General features: G+C 41.0%; 1 protein-coding gene across 2 annotated transcripts; it reads left to right on the forward strand.

The window, feature by feature from the left end:
- The first annotated feature begins 1,599 nt into the window (after positions 1-1,599).
- aclya (ATP citrate lyase a) lies at positions 1,600-18,892 on the forward strand. 2 transcript variants are annotated; one of them, XM_034711566.1, is made up of 28 exons: positions 1,600-1,831; positions 4,486-4,665; positions 5,847-5,969; positions 8,621-8,683; positions 8,827-9,017; positions 10,209-10,288; positions 10,861-10,991; positions 11,746-11,864; positions 12,325-12,461; positions 12,546-12,607; positions 12,703-12,820; positions 12,944-13,098; positions 13,958-14,051; positions 14,729-14,870; positions 14,989-15,157; positions 15,258-15,362; positions 15,466-15,662; positions 15,743-15,824; positions 15,920-16,030; positions 16,128-16,255; positions 16,350-16,443; positions 16,561-16,715; positions 16,816-16,966; positions 17,061-17,204; positions 17,384-17,497; positions 17,595-17,677; positions 17,802-17,878; positions 17,999-18,892. In XM_034711566.1, the coding sequence occupies exons 2-28, from the start codon at positions 4,507-4,509 to the stop codon at positions 18,091-18,093; spliced, it is 3,279 nt and encodes a 1,092-aa protein (XP_034567457.1). In that variant the 5' UTR covers positions 1,600-1,831; positions 4,486-4,506; the 3' UTR covers positions 18,094-18,892. The 2 variants fall into 2 exon arrangements, with proteins under 2 accessions (XP_034567457.1, XP_034567458.1); XM_034711567.1 differs by having other exon boundaries at positions 1,690-1,831; positions 4,491-4,665.
- The last annotated feature ends 895 nt before the right edge of the window (positions 18,893-19,787 follow it).

Below are 19,787 nucleotides of genomic sequence, written 5' to 3' on the forward strand. Positions count from 1 at the left end.
ATTCCTCATGCTTCACTGGCTGTCACTTTAGTAGTCTGGTACTTTATACATGTGGCCTGCTCCATGAGTCAGAAATGGATTCAGCCTTATTCATACAGTCAAGGGATTTAAAAAAATCTGCTTCCAAGTTTTCTTCATTTCACTGCATTGCATCACATTTTGGATCTCTGACTTTTGAAGATAAAAACTTAGATGGTTTATACTGTGCAGTGCAGAATAATCAAGAATATCCTATGATGTACCTCCACAGTGCTCCTTATTTCTGGTCTATATCTGGTGCATTATACCTAAGGTTATTATCCCATCCTGTATTGCATGAGGAATTTTGAAGCACAGGGTAACAGTCATTTAAGCAACTTAAACTACTGCTGTCTGGAAAGATGTACTTGTATGTTTTTTATACCCAACCGAAAGTAATTACAAGGCTGTATCATGTAGAGTTGATGATACTTTATCTGTAATGATCAAAGAACAAATTATATTTTAGTTGTGACAAATTTGGGGAATTAGAAAATTATCTAATCTAAAAACAAATAGGCTACAAATTCGGCCTTCACATCATATCTCAAACTAAAAATAGAAAGCACTAATATGGGCCAAGGACAGGTCAAAGACCACCAACAACTCAGGTATGACAAAAGACAAACTTTATTACTCTGTTCACCTGTATGTACAGGACCCCCGATGCCTGAGTTGTGTGCAAATCAAGCCATTTTCTCATTGGCTGCTGCACACAGAGTGAGCAGTGTCGACCAATCAACACCCACGGTAGATAATTGACCTGTTTTCCTCATGCGTGGTGCGTGTGAGGACCCCTGGAAAAACGAACGATTCTTTAAAGTCATCCTCAAAATGGCTCAAATAAACTCTTATAAATTAAGCAGTGTGAAAGTGAATTGAATGTAAGTATTTACAGAAGATCATGTTGGTTAATTGAGCCAGCATTGTAAAATACTTGATTATAAGTTGACTTTAAAGTGAGTTAAAGTAATTCGGACCAATGCCCTGTATATTGCATTTTGGCATTGGTAGTCCTGAACATCAGACTCACAATCAGAATCAGAATCAGCTTTATTGGCCAGGTATGCTTGAACACACAAGGAATTTGACTTTGGTAAACTGTGCTCTCTTTGTACAAGGCATAAGAATAAGACATACAAATAAAAATGACAATAACATCAGCTATAAATACAAAAGAACAACAAATAGGCATGACTAATATGTACAGGCTAAAACAATATGATAATAGTGCAGTGGTGAGTAGCAGAGGTAGTTTCTACATTACTTTAGAACATGCATTAGTGTGTAAGCAACATTTAGCCATGGTTGATATAAACCAAACTATTTATACTGTTAACAAAGAGAATTATCTTGAATCTTGTCCACTTATGTCCTGTTTTTGTACATTATTTTTTGTGAATTACCTGTAACAGAAGCAAAAAAAACTGCTCCTAGTGAATGCAAATATATATATTTCGCATATGCATGATACAGTATCTAAAATAATATAAAAATTCCCACATTCCCAATGTCTCTGACCGATATTTACCTCTGTTTGTTCAACTTTGTGATTACGACAATTCCTGTATGACCCTGAAGGCGTCAATAGAGCATGGTGTAGAATGAGCCAATCAGAAGCCAGGAAACATCAGCCTAGCCTATCGGCAGATGGGCGATGGACACAAAACTCACAGGAAGCGCTCTTCTCCACTTCGGCACCTCTGGCCAGCACGGACGGCGAGAGTGAAGCAGCACTGCCGAGAAAAAACACACATCAACCCATCACACATTCCTAGAGCCGTCCAAAGAAGGAAAACAAACCTTAAATCAGGTAAATTACATATCATCATTTTAAAACAAGCGTGTACTTCTTTTAAATCCTCCTCTTTGTGCGTCTCTCTGTGTAATTCTTTCAAACCAAAGCATCAAAAAATAAGTTGAACTTCTTTACTTCTTAAAAACTAATTTAAACTGCATTTCAGCATCATGCATTCTGTAAAGTCTGAGTTCATTTGTTGAGTGGTCATGTGGAAAGAGTGACACTGCTGTGACGGTGCCGTCTGACCGGTTTATGAATGAATGAAACTGAGGGCTGAATCCTTATCTGTGACTGAACACCTCCACACAGGCAGGTTTAGTAGATCAAACTGGATAAAGTAACAGTGAATATACATTTTCAACTTTTAGGGTTGTTGGATGACTTAAGCCTAATTATAGGATGGAGTCTGCTGATTGGATCTGCACCTCCTCCATCCATCACCCTCCTGCTTTGAGATGTTATTATGCCTCCTCTGAACCAGTGTTATTGCTAGAGTAAATCAATTATATTTAATACCTCTGACAGGAGAGTGGATGATATATGGTGCCTGAATCAGCTTGTCCTGGCCTGGAACCAGCACTGTAGTGACTCAGGGACATGGATGATCAATAGTTAGAAAGATCCATGACAGACCCATTAATCCATTTAAGAAATAGCTGCCCAGGCTGCAGTGGACAGCGGAGATTCCTGTTTGAGACAATGCCAGGGCTTTTAGCTTAATGAAGCACATAGAAGGGACACACAGAGCGGGTACACCATCCCTGCAAGGTTACATGACACACTGTGCTGGGATTTGACACAGGAGAGATGACAGGCAGGGAAGGACTTTGTGTTTAATAGCCTCTATAAGTTACGTCTCACAGTATTGATTCGTGATTAATGTTGGCTCTAAGAATCCGTCATCTGTTGGACTTTTAAACCACACCTGTTACCTTCAGTCAGTGTGACGCATCATAAAATGAGAACAAATACAACAGTACAGATCCAACTAATTAGTTGGGTTAAATCTGAAACATCTGTGTGCGATCAAAAGCCGTGTTTCTGCAAGATTTGCTGCATAACTTTAGATCAGAGACTAAGAGAGAAATGTAGATTAGGCTCATTATGCTCATTATTTTGTGCTTTCCTGATCTTGGAATTTCAACTTGTGGTTACTGTATGTTAATCTAAGATAATAAACCTCAGTGCAATAAAAGGCAGAAAATGAATTAGCAGCTCTTATCACATTATGTTTTATTGGTTTATGACTGTTTGTTTACATGAGTGTTTGTTTTAAATGTATCTTTGCACTGTTTTTTAAAGATACTGCAATATGCTGATGCATGTTTAAAGGGAAACATTTTTTATCCCAGTGTTTAGAAATACCCTGATGTTTTATTGTGGGCTGCATTTCCTGGTCTCGTTGTAGTTGACCTCCTTTAGTGAATCTCATAGCCTAAGTATAAAGGTCACACTTCATCCCTTCTGCTGTAAAATTTATTGATGCTGGCGTATTTTCTTTCTTTACTTCCGTCACATTCTGTCACGGAAAGGATCCTGAGCCTTTAAACCTCCTGTCTCTATGCTACTTTGAAATTTAACAATTAACCCGATCACATCAAATCAATAGAGATATCGTGTAGACTTTTTCCCTGCAGGGGCTCCACTTCCTACACTCCATACACTTTGCTGTCACTTCAAATCTGATTGTCTGAGTGGGAAACAAGTGCCAATTACCTCATTAGTGTGCAGGTCAGACAGACAGAGGTTAATCATGTTGGATTTAGCATTACAGACTCTGTCTTTGTAGGTTTAGCATGAGACAAATAATTAAAAATCTGACAGTGCAGAAGAAGAAAATCTGATATTTTGCAAGACCTGTAAATTATGGATAAATCACACTGCAATAGTTTGACAGGTGTGACAGTGACAAAGGGAATGAACATTTTTGCACTACACTCTTTTTGACTGGAAAATAAAATCAGTGTTGTGATGATGTAACATTCACTGGGCACTCGAGCCCTGGATAGACACGCATCCATACCCTTTATTTACTCTTTTTTAAAATTGCATTACAAAGCTAAGTTTCCTATCATTAAGACATAATTTATGTCTATGGATAGTTAATCAATTGTTTCCATAGTTGGGGTCTGTACCGAACAAATATTTTCTCTGACATCTGGAAAGGATTTGTAGGCCAGGGTTTCACTGCTGCACAACAATCCTTAATGTAATGCTTGTTTGTAACACTATTTACCTTTAGGGGAAAAACAGTCTCATTTTTTTGCATTCATTTTTTGCATAATTAGATTTTGTCGTAATAAAATGTGCTGCCCCATTGCATATTAACTGCAGTGCTTCTTTTCCATCTCTGCAGTTAATTGCATTAGTTTGTGCAGTTTTTTTAATCCGTTTTTTTGTATAATTTATGGAAACCACAGACCACAAAGCTGTCTTTCCTTTGCTTGTTCACCAGACCATTTCTTGATTGTTCTGACAACAACACACTGAGATTTTTTTGCATAAATTTAGAAAACCATAAAAGGATGTTATCAATTAAACCCACTGTGCATGTCTGCTTTCATCTATTCATCCATCTCTCCTCATTTTTCTGTCCACTCTCAACCTCTCTGTAACTCTCCCAATCTCCCCCCCCCCCTCTCTCTCTCTCTCTCTCTTTCACCCAGACCAGTCCAGTCTACGCCGTCATGTCGGCCAAAGCCATCTCTGAGCAGACGGGAAAGGAGTTCCTGTACAAACACATCTGCACCTCTGCTGCCGTGCAGAACAGATTCCGATACGCCAACGTGACTCCTGAGACCGACTTTAATCGGCTGACAGTAGAGCACCCATGGCTGCTCACAGAGGTAAGGTAGAAGAACCGGTGTGACAAAAATGTAATATTAAATGCGGATAAAGAAGTAAGATATTGCCAAGCTGAATGGACAGTTAGTTATTGCAGCACAAATTTATAGCCCATAAATGCCTGAAACAGATTGTCCCTTAAGCTTCTGTCCAATGCTCTCCTCTGTAATGAGACAATTACTTTGTCTGGGTGCAGAGTGGTCTCCTGGCGCCTGTTAGCTGGTGTCAAGAAAGCAAAGTGATCCTGCAGCTCTTTCACACACTTGGTGAAAAGGCACAAGATGTAGAAGAAGGATGCTTTATACACTTTGATTCTTGTTAGGTAGGGAGGTCAGAGTTCAGCTAACGTAGACATTTTGGTCCTATTGTTCCCCAGGTGAACATCAGCCTCCAAGTCTTAGCGCCATGCTTACAGATCAGCCCTCCGAAATGCAGCAGTAGCAGATAGATGAGCATAAATAGAAGTTAAATGAATTAGACTGTGACTCATCTTGCAGGATGAAATGTCATTCCCCCTGTGTCTCCGTCTCATCTGAAGCTTTTAATCTGGAAGGTAAATGGAGGATGTGGAGGGCAGATACATGGAGATTTGCGCTACGGTAGAATTGATTAGGAAATTGCATTAACTTTCACCCTCCACCCTCTCTTACTTTGCTCACTGGCGAGCACCCAGATTCTAATGGCTCCACTGTCATAAGTGATTCTCTTTATCTATGGTGCAAGAGAAAGAAGGAGCAGGCTCTGTCTGGGGGGGATTGGAGGTGATCTAGCTTTTGTATCAGAATGTGTTTTAAGAATCTGTCTTTATGTTGTTTATTTTTAGCTTTGGAGATAAATGTCACTCAGGAATTTTAGATTTTCATTTGGACACAACAAACATCACTTCATATCTGTAAGATGTCCCATTCTGACAGCTTGTTGCATGAAGTAAATACCATAAAAAAATATCGTCACTATCAGAATGCAACAGATGAGAAACCTTGGACAATTTATTGTCTCACATCTGCTGTATTCAAATATTACTGGTGGTATTGCAGGTAATCAATATTCTTAAAAAATGTAACAGAGACTGCACCACAGACCCTGCAGCGATATTTAAAAAGGAGAATCAGTTTGATTCATGATATATAAAGCTCTGCGTAAACGAGTTGTTCTTACATACATTTTTATCTTCCCCCTCCAGAGGCTCGTGGTGAAGCCAGATCAACTTATCAAGAGGCGAGGGAAGCTGGGCCTGGTGGGCGTCAACATGGATCTGAATGGCGTCAGAGAGTGGCTCAAGTCCCGCCTCATGAAAGAGACGACAGTACGTCATCCCCCCTCTCCTTCTCTGCTGTTTTTCAACCAATTACCATCACCCACCCTTCAGTTTAAGAGTGCACATTTTGCAGAACACTCCTTTAATCAATATTATCCCAGAGCTTAATTCAGAGACTCCTCCTGTTGCCCTTTCCTTCAACCTCTTGCTCTATTTTTCACTGATGCATTTGGTTTGTGTGTCTCTTGTCTGATGTATGTTTGCCTAAACAGACTGCTGAGGCGTTCAGTGTTAGTGCACTGGTGGTAAATCAGTCCAGTCAGCTGTAGCGCTCGCTGCTCGAGAATAAACAGCCAGTCTATCAATGGAGTCAGCATGAAGATCCATCACTGTGCCACTGAGACGTTGCTTTGCCTCATAAACCAAATACCCAGTTATGGAGAGAGAGTAGGATGGTTCATAAAGCACTGAAGAAGAGTGTTAGTGTGTGTCGCAGCACTTGAATTGTGTAGATGTATGTCTTTTACAGATGAGATGAAACCGTCTGCAACTGTCAGAGGAGGTTAATAAGAATAAATGAAGCCACAGTTGTGATACATGAACAGGTTAGGGCAGCGTTTCAGCTTTTTTTTAACTATCTTTGAAAAAATATTAGTTATTAATTAGAGTGAATGTTATCATACAGATATGTAACCATTAGGGTTGCCAACTTTCTCACTACTAAATAAGGGACAGGTGCCATGGTGGTGTGAGCATGATGTGTGAACTCAGCGTATATTCATATTCTGATTCACCTGGAAATGCAGAAAGTGTGTGTATATTCCCTTTAATCCTTACTGTATCATTATGTAACCTCATATGAATGAACCTCAAAGAAACCCCAATGTGGCTCTTTACATCAAAAAACAGGCAGAAGAAAAATGTAATGCAAAAGAGGAGTAAAACTCACCAAATTTACTTTTTCCATGGATACTTTTTGCTGCTCTTGACTGACTCAAGCAGTCTTTTGTTCTTTTACACAGTCAGAGAGAAGTCCTTACATGACAAGTCACAGTTTATAAATATTTGAAGTTCATTTTTGATCAGCTCTGTGCTGCATCTGTTTCTTGAGTCTGACCATTTAATTGCCATCAGAGAGAAAATCATCTGTGATTGGATGACAGGCTGTGTGATTGGCACATGATCTGCCACTGCCATTTATCTGATGTAGGATCTGTAGAGTGCAGTCTGCTGTATTGACAAGAGTTAATAGTCAATATACGGGACAATTGAGGTCCTGTATCAAACAAACCAATTTAGCCCAATATAAGGGATGTCCCGGCTAATACGGGACAGTTGGCAACCCTAAATGTATTTTAAACTTTAAATATTGAATATATTAATTCAGGATGGGTCATTTACTCAATATAACACTCTTGTTATGATATAATGGTTAATTATGAATATATTAGTGGTGATGGTGAGTGTAGTTGTAGTTAAAAACTGTGTCATTAGCATACTGCTAGTCTGCTAACGTTGTTTTAGCTAGCTGTACTTGTGGCTAATTGGCGCTGTACTTTGGTTTCTGATGATTACAGCTAACTGGTGATTGTAAACATGCTCTCACACTTAACTAAGACTAAAGTAAATCAGTCAACCTGTTGGAGATGTTGCCAATGTGCTAACATCAGCAATAAGAAATGCTTAAAGCAATTGATTGCCAAATATAGCATCACTTAGATGCTAGCTAGTTAGCATGGTTGATAGCTGAGTCATTTTTTCTTTAACTCTGGCATCCTAAAATTTGCATTGTGTAGGAAGATATGAAACGTGTTTAAACTTGAGTACAACCTTGGTCTTGTAATAGTTAAGAAGGTTTTAACATAGTAGTGAAAAAGTGACCTGTCTAACTGGATAAACTCACCAGCTTGTTAAAAGCAAACTGTACAGGCAGTAATTACCAAAGGCATCAGAGTGGTACTTTGAGAGGAACAAGTTGTGTTAAAACCAGTGGCCATTAATAACTTGAACGTTTAACACATCCTTTAACTTCCTTCCCTTTTGTTTCTCACAACCTACTCTGTGCTTTTCTGGGCTGCAGAAGCTTGTTGTGCTCCACTTAATTACATGAGTAACTCAAATTCAGTTATTATGTTACCTTAAGTGGTTAAATTAAATCACTTGCGTACAAATTGCATTCACAACATTAGTGTCTTTCCTGTTGAGGCAGTAACTGAAGTGTCGGTTCATTTGTCTCATTCTGCCTGAGCCTCTTGTGGTATTGTGATAGACATTTATTCTCGCCTTTTGTTTTTGCACTTGTATAAAATGGCACCTCCGTCTCTCCCTCTTTGCTTCTGTGTTTCTCTCTGGCTGGCTGCTCTCAGCCAGTCCCTGGTTACTCTGAGCCTGTTGGCCTTTAACAGAGGAACAATGACAGCCTCTCTAAATGAGCTGTGGCTGTGCGGGGGCTTTGCCTGGAGTAATACATGGTGACATTTTCTTTTGTTCTCCACTCAACCCTTTTCCTTTTTGGTTTTGAAATGGCACTTCACTTCACCAAGAGGTCTTCTTGTGTTATTTTTATGAAGTATAATTTAAATGAATATCTTCTTTACTTCTTTTCACCATTTTAAGAAGATTGAAATCATCTAATACATTGTTTTGTGTGTGTTTTTATATCCTTATCTTAAGAGAAGTATTTTCTTGATCATCCTCAGGTTGGAAAAGCCAAGGGCATCCTAAAGAACTTCCTCATTGAGCCATTTGTTCCCCACAAGCAGGTAAAGTGCTCCCATAATATTAACTATTAAATGTCCAGCTCATCCTGCAGTTTTCACTAATACAAAGCATAACTAGTGATCATACAGGATGTCTGGTTATTAAACTTCTATTGATTAAGTCCTTGTCTCGGTCCATTGTTTAGGAGGAGGAGTTCTATGTGTGCATCTACGCCACCCGAGAGGGCGACTATGTGCTGTTCCACCATGAAGGTGGGGTGGATGTGGGAGATGTGGATGCTAAGGCAAAGAAGTTGCTAATTGGGGTGGATGAAAAAATCACCGAAGACTCTGTGAAGAAAGAACTGCTGACTCATGTCTCCAACGACAAGAAATCGTAAGTTTATTAGACAAAGTGGTGAAAATTTCATCTTTAACCTCAGGCTGGGAAGTTAAACCTAATTAAACTAACTAGTTAAACTAAAGTATTACAAAAAGACAGAAAAAGGGTTTGTGATAAAATCCATTCTGTAATAAAAATCTTGGCTGAAGGAGGGAATAAAATTGTAGCACAAATGAAGTCACTTTGATAGAGGCAGTAAATGTGGGGGGAGCAGCAGCAACAGGAGGAGGAGGGTGGAGGGTTTCCATTACACAAATGACAAACTCCCTCCACTGCTTCGCCTTTTTTCTAACCTCCTCCACCCCGAGCCTATTCTACAGTCCACCCACATTCACAGCATGTCCATTTATTTGATGGGTATGATACAGCAGCTCACCCCCTTCAACCCCTCCCCATCCATCTCTCCAGCCAGACTCCCTGTCTTGGCTGACATTGGAGAAGCTCCACTCCTCACCCCTTTCACTCTTTTCCTCACCCTCATCTCACTCTCAAGATTCAAAACAAGATACCCCCCTGGCCTGTTATCGTGCCCTCCCGTCAGAAGTAGACACAGGAAGAATGACTCACTGGAGGGTTTTGGTCATAGTTTATTCCCAGCAGAGACCTGGCGACGGGCTGACGTGGCTACAGAGGCTACAGAGGCTCTGAGCTGCCTGCAGAACTGACAGGCAGGAGAGGAAAACAAAACACAGCCTCCCCCATCTCCTCCAGGAAACCTCTGCAGCTCTCTGCTCTGTTTTGACGTGAAGGAGGACGTTAATTAGATTTTTATTCTGTGCAGGCAAATTACAGGTGGGCTGGTTCCTGTCCAGCTTATCCTTAGCAGTCCTCACCTAAGCAGCATGTGATTTATTGAGGTTTGAATTATGAGGAAATCATAACAGCTGTGTTTTTTTGGCTGCTGTTTTAATCAATAGGTATTAGCACAAGGAAAGATCATGAAGTGTCTATAATATAACTTCCAAATTAAAAAAAAGCCTACTCATTCAGGATCAAAATTTAAATTTAAAATGATATGAAGCAGACCAAACTGCTCTTAGCACTAGTGGCTCAGTGGTTAGTCAATAATCATAACTGTTACAGATTATTTTTTGTCTATCTACTAATTATTTCTTCTGAAATACGACAGAATGAACAGAAATCTATAGCCAATCTGAGTTTGATTTGCTGATTCTCTCCCTGCAGAGTCCTGGCCAGCTTCATCGTTGGACTCGTCAACCTGTATGAAGACCTGTTCTTCACATACCTGGAGATCAACCCAGTTGGTAAGTTTTCCTGTTTGTTTTTCTTCTCTTAAATCTCTGAAACCCTGATCTGGTATGTCCAAACAAGAATCCTGGTTGCATGTAAACTTGATACGACCACTGGTTCATAAATACGTTATAGGATTATGTAATAAGGAAGGAGACATCAAAAGGAAACTGGAAATAATAAAACATCCGTGCATAATAAAACATCATCTTGCATCCCATAAGTTGATTTTTCTCCATTTTTTACACCGTGGGAGGAAAAAACTCAATAATTCATGCTCTGGCTGTTTGATGAAGGCAGCTTGTGTTTATAATGGAGTAATTGGGCACCAGCACATGCCCTCTGGCAGCTGTTCCTGTGGAAAGAACATGGTTGCTGAGACCAGTTCTCTGTGCTTTGATGTCCCTCTTCTCCTCATCTTCACTTTCCTTCCACCTCCTGCAGGGCAGCTGTGGTCACCTGTTCCTGAACATGGTTCTTCTGTGACTTCTTTAAACCTCTGGGTCTTCGCTGACACGTTGATTCTCAGTAGGAGGGTGTCTGTAAACCTTGTTTGGGTGTCTCACTGCTCTTGTTTCTCTCTCAGTGGTTACTAAAGATGGAGTTTATGTGCTGGACATGGCAGCCAAGATCGATGCCACAGCTGACTACATCTGCAAAGCCAAGTGGGGCGATGTGGAGTTCCCTCCACCCTTCGGCAGAGAGGCCTACCCTGAGGTGAGAGAAGAGCAGAGAAACAGGTCTAGAAGTGGATCAGATTTCAATCTATCAGCGTCAAATATTGCTGTTATTCTGGAAAGACGAAAAAAGCTCCCTGGTTGGGTTGAGTAGAAGTACATTGAGAAAGAAGACTCTGCTATCTCTGCTTTGTAGCACTCCTCACATGAAATTCATTTGTGGTTAATTTAGGAAGACTTGGAGACTGTAAGGCACCCGTAAGTTAAGGTAGTGGTGGTGATTTTAGTCATTATTTATTTGTTAGACTTGTATTATAATGATGTTTACTGTGCTTTGGAGTGTTTGTGTTGTTGGCCATTTAGTCTGGTGTTGACAGATTCATGCAGGAGCTCGTTTCAGACAGACTGACGGTGTACCAGAAGGGTTGCTCTAATTGGGCTGCTGTGAGTCTGGAGTGTGGATGAGGGACAGCGGGTGTCTTTGATTGAGTATTTTTACTCTCAGCCACCAGCTGTGGGCCTGACTGTCAAAAACAACAACTGATGCACATCACGTACACCACCTTTTTTTTCACCACCAATATTTGTTCAATATTTCCAATTTATGGCACTATAACGTCAATGCAAGCACAGGCTTATGGATGAGGCCAAATTGAGAGATGCTTGTGAAAGTACTTCTCTGGTTATGGCTGCAATCACACACAAACACACACACACACACACACACACATACACACCACTCCACTCTGTAGCAATCAAATATCTTCCCCTCACTTTTACTTTGTCTTTTGCAGGAGGCTTATATTGCTGACCTTGATGCAAAAAGTGGTGCCAGCCTCAAACTGACTCTGCTCAACCCCAGAGGCCGGATCTGGACCATGGTGGCAGGAGGAGGAGCCTCAGTTGTGTACAGGTACACAATCACAGCCTATAAGAAAGCCTGAATAAATAGGACACCAGCTGCTCATCGGGACTGAGATCTTCTCTTTACCTGGCTTTAACTACGTTACATTAATTTCACTCTCCTTAAGTGGGTTTAGCATTAGGGGAGTGTGCCAGTGCTGCAGTAGTGAGACTGATGGTGCAGCAGCTCTGACTCTGTCTGCTCAGCATCATGTTGCTAAGTTGCTGTCTTAGTAAGAGTCTGGTGGAGTGAGCATGTCTCCCCTAAGCCTCCGTCTGCTGAGGTGTAGAGCGTGACGTACAGAATTCTCATCCATGACTAATTACCTCCTCTGTGCTCTCTGAAGTTGTCTGTTTACAGTGCAGGATAATCAGAACAGATGGAAAAGAGCATTATCTCATTTTCTGACTCTTCACTCGTGTTGACGTTCTTTTCTGCTCTGTGGGTGACTGATGTTAAACTTTTCCAGTGACACAATCTGTGACCTGGGCGGTGTCGACGAGTTGGCCAACTATGGGGAGTATTCAGGAGCACCAAGTGAACAGCAGACCTATGACTACGCTAAGACCATCCTGTCTCTGATGACTAGAGAGAAGCACCCTGATGGTAGGAAAGCTCCCTCACTTTTTGTGTTTACTAAGAGATGTGTGTTTCTTTCTAACAAGATGTTTCCATTGTGTCGTTTTGCAGGAAAGGTTTTGATCATTGGAGGAAGCATAGCAAACTTCACAAATGTTGCAGCAACATTCAAGGTATAGGATCATGTTTTTTGTTGATTTAGTATCTTTGATATCACAAACTAAACATTGAGTAGCCTAATGACTGAAATCATTCTTATCTTTCTAAGGGGATTGTGCGAGCTATCAGAGACTACCAGGTCCCGCTAAAGGAGCATGAGGTCACCATATTCGTCCGCCGTGGAGGCCCAAACTACCAGGAAGGTCTCAGAGTGATGGGAGAAGTTGGTATGTTCTTACTTAATGCTGATTTATACCCCCATCTACTAAGAATGAAGGCCCATTTTTCTCTGCAAGCACCTGCTGATTTTCAAACGTCACACTTAGTTAAGCTCTGCCTGCTCTCCACAGGAAAGACCACCGGGATCCCCATCCACGTCTTTGGCACAGAGACTCACATGACTGCAATTGTTGGCATGGCACTGGGCCACCGACCAATCCCCAACCAGCCCCCTGTTGCCGCCCACACTGCCAACTTCCTCCTTAACTCCAGTGGAAGCTCAACGGTATGACACTTCTGACCCAACAGAGACAAATTGGCTGTCGTGTTATTGTGTCAGTTCTCTGTGCGGTGACATTACATCATCAACTTCACCTATTGTGTGGTGCAGATGACTTAAATGCCATCGCCTTTGTATCTGTCCTAACTGTCGTGTCTCTTTGTTATAGCCCATTATTAAAAGCCCAAAGGCTCCTTTATAAAAGAGCATTGAGAGGCATTGTGGAGTGCTCTTACTCAAGAAGTCTTGAGGTTGAAGTCAGAAATGCTCTGTAACTGCCCAGAGGCATCCATTAAGACTGGGCTTTGAAGAAAGTGCGTGTGCATGCCTGCACATGTGTGTCCATACGAACATCCATGTATTTGCATATTAACTTCAGATGCAGTGAGGGATATGAGATAGAGATGTCAAGATAAAGGGAACATTATGTAAACTGCTTTTAGCAATATACTGCAACACAGTACGAATAGAGCAAGTGTTACAAAATAATAGTCCCAAATAAAAATGATGTATTTTTATGAAATTGTGATTTATTTCTAAGCTTTTTAAGCTTTGAATGAAAGTTTTAATTCTTAATCTCAAAGTACTACAGTTCAGTTCAAGTAGCCATGAAATTTAAAGTTGTTGGCTACACAAGAAAGGCTTTGTGATGACAGTGAGCTTATGTCTTAAAAATAACCCCGCAGGTTCCCGGCCACTGAGCACCTCTGTCTGAAAGAAGAAAGAGCACTGTTTCCTCAGTTTTTACAGCTAAAGTAGATCAGATGTCAACAGAGCTGTCCTGATTATCAAACACACTCTTTTTTAAAATGTGCTCAGCAGAGTACAGAATAAAAAATGGATGACTTCTTTTTTTTTTTTTCAGACCCCAGCATCCAGCAGGACTGCTTCTTTCTCTGAAAACAGACCCAATGTTGAGAGCTCTCCTGCCAAGAAGGCCAAAACAGGAGGCCCTTTGGGTAAGAAGACACAAACACACACACTGACACACACAGACACACACAGACACACAGATACACAATGACAGACACACAGACACACACAGACACACAAACACACACGTACACACACACACATACACACACACACACACACACACACACACACACACACACACACACACACACACACACACACACACACACACACACACACACACACACACACACACACACACACACACACACAGACCACTGCATTGTGAGTACTGCGATGTTAGAAGCCTTGTGATCAACAGTGGCTGAGTTCAGGTGCATAGCTCCCCCTGTAGATGGCAGGAGTGCCCTGCAACTTACTCACAGGTAAATCTTTGCATGCGACGACTTGTTCCATACAACAGTAACATCAGAGTTTCTTTAAAATCAGTTTCCACTAACTTCACTGTGTGGAACAGACATATAATGGATTCAAAACTTTAGTGAAGATCAAAATATATTTTTCTTTTTTAAGTAAAATAATACATTTCTTAAAATATGCAGCAATATTTACACTCCCACACCTCTGAAGCACCATAGACCAGATATTTGGTCATTCCTGTATATACATTTAAAAAGTTTGGAAAGAGTTTGAAACAGAATCACTTTAACTGACCTTGTATTCAGTTTATTTACCTATAACAGCTTTAATTTCCTTGCAGCCAAGGCAAGTACCCTCTTCAGCAAACACACCAAGTCCATAGTGTGGGGTATGCAGACTCGAGCAGTGCAGGGTATGATGGACTTTGACTATGTGTGCTCCAGAGAGGAGCCATCTGTCGCAGCCATGGTCTACCCATTCACGTAAGATGTGTTCTCTTTGCTCAGCAGCTGTCAGTGTAATGGATGTAAAGTGTAGATTAAATTCAATAAAGACCTCCGTTCACTGAGTGATGAATGTTTTTGTCTGGCTGCCTTTCAGTGGAGACCACAAACAGAAGTTCTACTGGGGCCATAAAGAGATCCTCGTCCCTGTGTATAAGAACATGAGTGATGCCATGAAGAAGCACCCAGATGTGGATGTGCTGATCAGCTTCGCCTCCTTACGCTCAGCTTTTGATAGCACCATGGAGACCATGCAGTACCCACAGGTAGATGAATGAACCATCTGCACCATCTGCAAAACTCTTAACAGCCAAAAAGATCATGAAATGGCTCTGAAACTCAGCCTTTTCATGGAATTGCTTTCAGATTCGGGCCATTGCTATCATTGCTGAAGGAATCCCTGAGGCTCACACCAGGAAGATTATCAAAGCTGCAGATGAGAAGGGCATTACAATCATTGGACCAGCAACCGTTAGTCCTGCTTCACTTCTTTATAGATTTATCAGAATTTCACTCTGTTTTCTTTTGTCTAAACAAAGCAGCTAATCTCCATGTGTGTGATTTATATGTCCAGGTTGGAGGAATCAAGCCCGGCTGTTTCAAGATCGGGAACACAGGAGGCATGCTGGATAACATCCTCGCCTCCAAGCTCTACCGCCCGGGCAGTGTGGCCTACGTTTCCCGCTCAGGAGGCATGTCCAACGAACTCAACAACATAATCTCACGCACCACTGATGGTGTCTTTGAAGGTGTTGCCATTGGTGGAGACAGGTATGAAACATTCTGTAATCTGCAGCGTGTGCATGTGCGGTTGAGTTGGTGTTGGTGTGTAACTTTGAAGTTTTCTTCAGATACCCCGGCTCGGTGTTTACTGACCACGTGCTGCGCTACCAAGATACGCCCGGAGTGAAGATGATTGTTGTGCTGGGAGAGGTGAGGAGTGAATCCACACAGACAGTGACGCCTTATGCTTTTATAGTTTTGTTTTTCTACAACCTATATCCTGAATCTGTCTCTGATTTATACAGATTGGAGGCACAGAGGAGTACAAGATCTGCCAGGCTATTAAACAGGGCCGAATCACAAAGCCAGTGGTGTGCTGGTGTATTGGAACCTGTGCCACCATGTTCTCCTCAGAGGTGAGAGGGCAAACGTAGAACTTCAAGGCATCATTATGGCTGCTGCGTATTTTAATGACATATCTGACCGACGCTGCACCTTTTGTTTCACCCTCAGGTTCAGTTCGGACACGCAGGCGCCTGTGCCAACCAGGCCTCTGAGACAGCAGTGGCTAAGAACAAAGCTCTGAAAGAAGCCGGAGCCTACGTCCCCAAGAGCTTTGATGAGCTGGGAGAGATCATCAAGTCTGTTCTTTACAATCATTTGTTTTTAAGTATTACTCTATAGAGATTTGCCAGCTGATCTTATGGTTGTTTTTGAATTTTTCCACCCATGTAGATCTGTTTACGACGACCTTGTAGCCAAAGGAATTATTCAGCCAGCTGAAGAGATGCCTCCTCCAACTGTGCCAATGGATTACTCCTGGGCACGAGTGAGTATGCCTTTGGGCACACAAAAAACAGATCACTAGCTTACATTTAAAAAAACAAAAAACATTAAATAAATCTTAATTGTCATTAAAAAAAGCGTGTCTCTGTTTACTCTGCAGGAGCTGGGTCTGATCCGTAAGCCTGCTTCCTTCATGACGAGTATCTGTGACGAGAGGGGTCAAGAGCTCATCTACGCAGGCATGCCAATCACAGAGGTCTTCAAGTCAGAAATCGGCCTGGGAGGAACCCTGGGGCTGCTGTGGTTCCAGAGGAGGTCAGCCTCTTAACCCTGTAGCTGTGAGGAACTAACTCTGGAGCAATTCTTGAGCATCTTCACCATTCTTCTTTACTGCTGTGTGTGTGCGTGTGTTTAGGCTGCCGAGGTACGCCTGTCAGTTCATCGAGATGTGCCTGATGGTGACTGCTGATCACGGCCCCGCTGTCTCTGGTGCCCACAACACCATTGTCTGCGCCCGAGCTGGCAAAGATCTCATCTCCAGCCTTACCTCCGGCCTTCTCACCATTGTGAGAATCTTAAAGCTGTGATTCACAAACATAAATGACAAACCTGCAGAATTTCCCCATAAGCATATATATCTTTCTTATCTTTTTGTTTTAGGGAGATCGCTTTGGAGGTGCTCTTGATGCTGCAGCAAAGCAGTTCAGCAAAGCTTTTGACAGCGGCATGTTGCCCATGGAGTTTGTCAACAAGATGAAGAAAGAGGGCAAGCTGATCATGGGTATCGGACACAGGGTGAAGTCTGTGAGTACTGTGGTTTCTTCTTATGAATGAAGCCAGTGTGGACAGCAGCTGAATGATCTTTGAGTCAGTGATAAGCTGTTTTATAAAAACATAGATTTAAATCAAAGAGGTAACAAGAGATATTCTGCACATTCAATATAGATCCATAAGATTAAAGCAAATTATCTGTGCTTTTTCAGATTAACAATCCAGACATGAGAGTGCAGATCTTGAAAGATTTTGTGAAGCAGCACTTCCCCTCCTCTCAGCTGCTGGATTACGCTCTCGATGTAGAAAAGATCACCACGTCCAAGGTAAGATTTATGTCTTTATGCTGTCAATAACAGACTCTACCAAAGCATCCAGGAAACAAGACATGAGTCTCCTTTACTTTGTGTTTCTTTGTGTTAGAAACCCAACTTGATCCTGAACGTAGACGGCTTCATTGGTGTAGCATTCGTGGACTTGCTCAGGACTTGTGGTGGTTTCACAAGGTGAGCTGCTTAAAAGCATCTGCTTGCTTTGTTTGAATATTTATACAGAATAAAGAACATTTTGCCTTCACTGTATGCAGCCATCTTTAAAATAACTATATTTTCAACATCATTCTCACAACAGGGATGAAGCAGATGAGTTTGTGGAAATCGGAGCACTGAATGGCATCTTTGTTCTGGGACGAAGCATGGGATTTATCGGTGAGTCATTTGAAAGGAGAGACACAATGCTCACATGTGTCTGCAGTAAGTACCGTGTCTATGCTAGATTGTAAGAACTTCCACCCTGTTTGACAATCTGTCCTCCTGGTATCTCCTCAGGACACTACCTGGACCAAAAGAGGCTTAAACAGGGTCTGTATCGTCACCCCTGGGACGACATCTCCTACGTGCTCCCAGAACACATGTCCATGTGATCAGAGGGAGGAAACTGGAATCCCAGCAGCCATTTCCGCGCCCATACAATACTGTGATTGTCACCTCAAAGCTGTTGCATAATATAGAGAAGATGTTACTTATATATAGCTGCAAATTGCAAATAATGAAAGGAGGACTTTAAGAGTATTATTTTTAGTTTTGGAAACCTGTCAGTGCTGCAGTTCTGTGTGTTAGCAAAACCTGCTCAACTGTGAATCTCCAGTCAGAAGAAGTCAGAGTCTGACAAAGTGTCTAAAGATGAATCAGTCATACAGTGGAGGTACTAAAATGTGGTCTTTCAACTCTTAACCACCAACGCTCATGGCTAGTTGAAGTCTTTTTGCTTATCTTATGACGATACTTCACTGTTGTATTAATCCAGCATGTGTGTCTGTATCGCAGACCGTTGTGTCTATGTGCAACATTGTGCCGATCAAAGATCATGACTTTGCAACAGGGGATGAACATTTTGTGCAATAATGCTAATAATAATGATGATAATAGTAATAGTTTTAGAACACACTGTAGATCAGAGCTTGAGTCATGTATAGGTTTGTTCATGAAAAAATGTAATGGTGCAAAGAGTTGTATTTTTGAAACATCAGTCTGTTCACTGTGGTAACCATTTTTATGAGTCATTCCCAGCAGGAGCTGCTGCTGTACCTCCCCTCCTCCCACAAATACTCCATATTCTCTCTCTTAGCTGGTGGGAAATGTGGGAGTCATTTCTAAAAGGATTAAATGGAAGGGAAGAGTTATTAGTCATGAGAATAAAAATAAATGGATCATTTTAACATTTTCCTTCCCCCTGTTATTTGAATGAACAAGTTATTTTGGTCATAAGCCATAATAAAGAAGATAAAGACCTTGAAACTATCCCATTCTTAGGCCTACTCTGTCCGGATTTTATTAACAGAGATATAATCATTGTAACAAACACTCAATTTATGTGAACATTTCTGCATCTGCCCCTTAAAAAGCAAGAGTTTAAACTAATAATGCCAGTATATATTTTATATGTTCTTATTTTCAAATTGTTCATATGTTAGGTACGTTATTGTTAGTTGTTAAAACATGTTTTTCCATGACTGGACTTCTTTTTATTAAAAAAAAATCATTTATATGTCACAGGCATCGTACAGGTCTAAACAGGATATTTGACTTCAATTTCAATTGTTTAGTAATTTCTCCACTATTGATGCAGTCTAAAGGAAAATGAATGGAAGCCATAACAATTATCATCATTAATGTGAATGTTAGAAAACTATGAAAATCTGTGGCCAATCAGTACCTTCACCAGTGTTTTCTCAATGTTTTTGTTTTTAACTGTTTAAGTGTGAACTTAAGGTGCCTCTATATGGACTTATTGTATGTTGACAACTGTGTAATTGAGTAAAATAAAATGTAATTAATGGGATTAAACGTTAAGTCTATCTCTTCATTATACAGTTCACCTTTGGCCAGATTGATTTAAAGGGTGGATGTTTCAGGGTTGGGTTGTACAGTCATGGCCAAAAGTTTTGAGAATGACACAAATATTACATTTTCACAAAGTCTGCTGCTTCAGGGTTTTTAGGTGTTTTTGTCAGATGTTTCTATGGTATAATGAAATACAATTAGAAGTATTTCATAAGTATCAAAAGATTTTATTGAGAATTACACAGAATTCATGCAATAAGTCAATATTTGCAGT

Source organism: Notolabrus celidotus, chromosome 20 (genome assembly GCF_009762535.1).
Source record: "Notolabrus celidotus isolate fNotCel1 chromosome 20, fNotCel1.pri, whole genome shotgun sequence".
Lineage (NCBI taxonomy): Eukaryota > Metazoa > Chordata > Actinopteri > Labriformes > Labridae > Notolabrus > Notolabrus celidotus.

What these genes read in the sequence shown, in the direction of transcription:
- aclya (XM_034711566.1), top strand. Translation starts at nt 4,507, where the DNA reads ATGTCGGCCAAAGCCATCTCTGAGCAGACGGGAAAGGAGTTCCTGTAC. An exon ending in CATTTGTTCCCCACAAGCAG is followed by an intron (nt 8,684 to 8,826) that starts GTAAAGTGCTCC and finishes TCCATTGTTTAG; the next exon opens with GAGGAGGAGTTCTATGTGTG. An exon ending in CTGCTGTGGTTCCAGAGGAG is followed by an intron (nt 16,716 to 16,815) that starts GTCAGCCTCTTA and finishes GCGTGTGTTTAG; the next exon opens with GCTGCCGAGGTACGCCTGTC.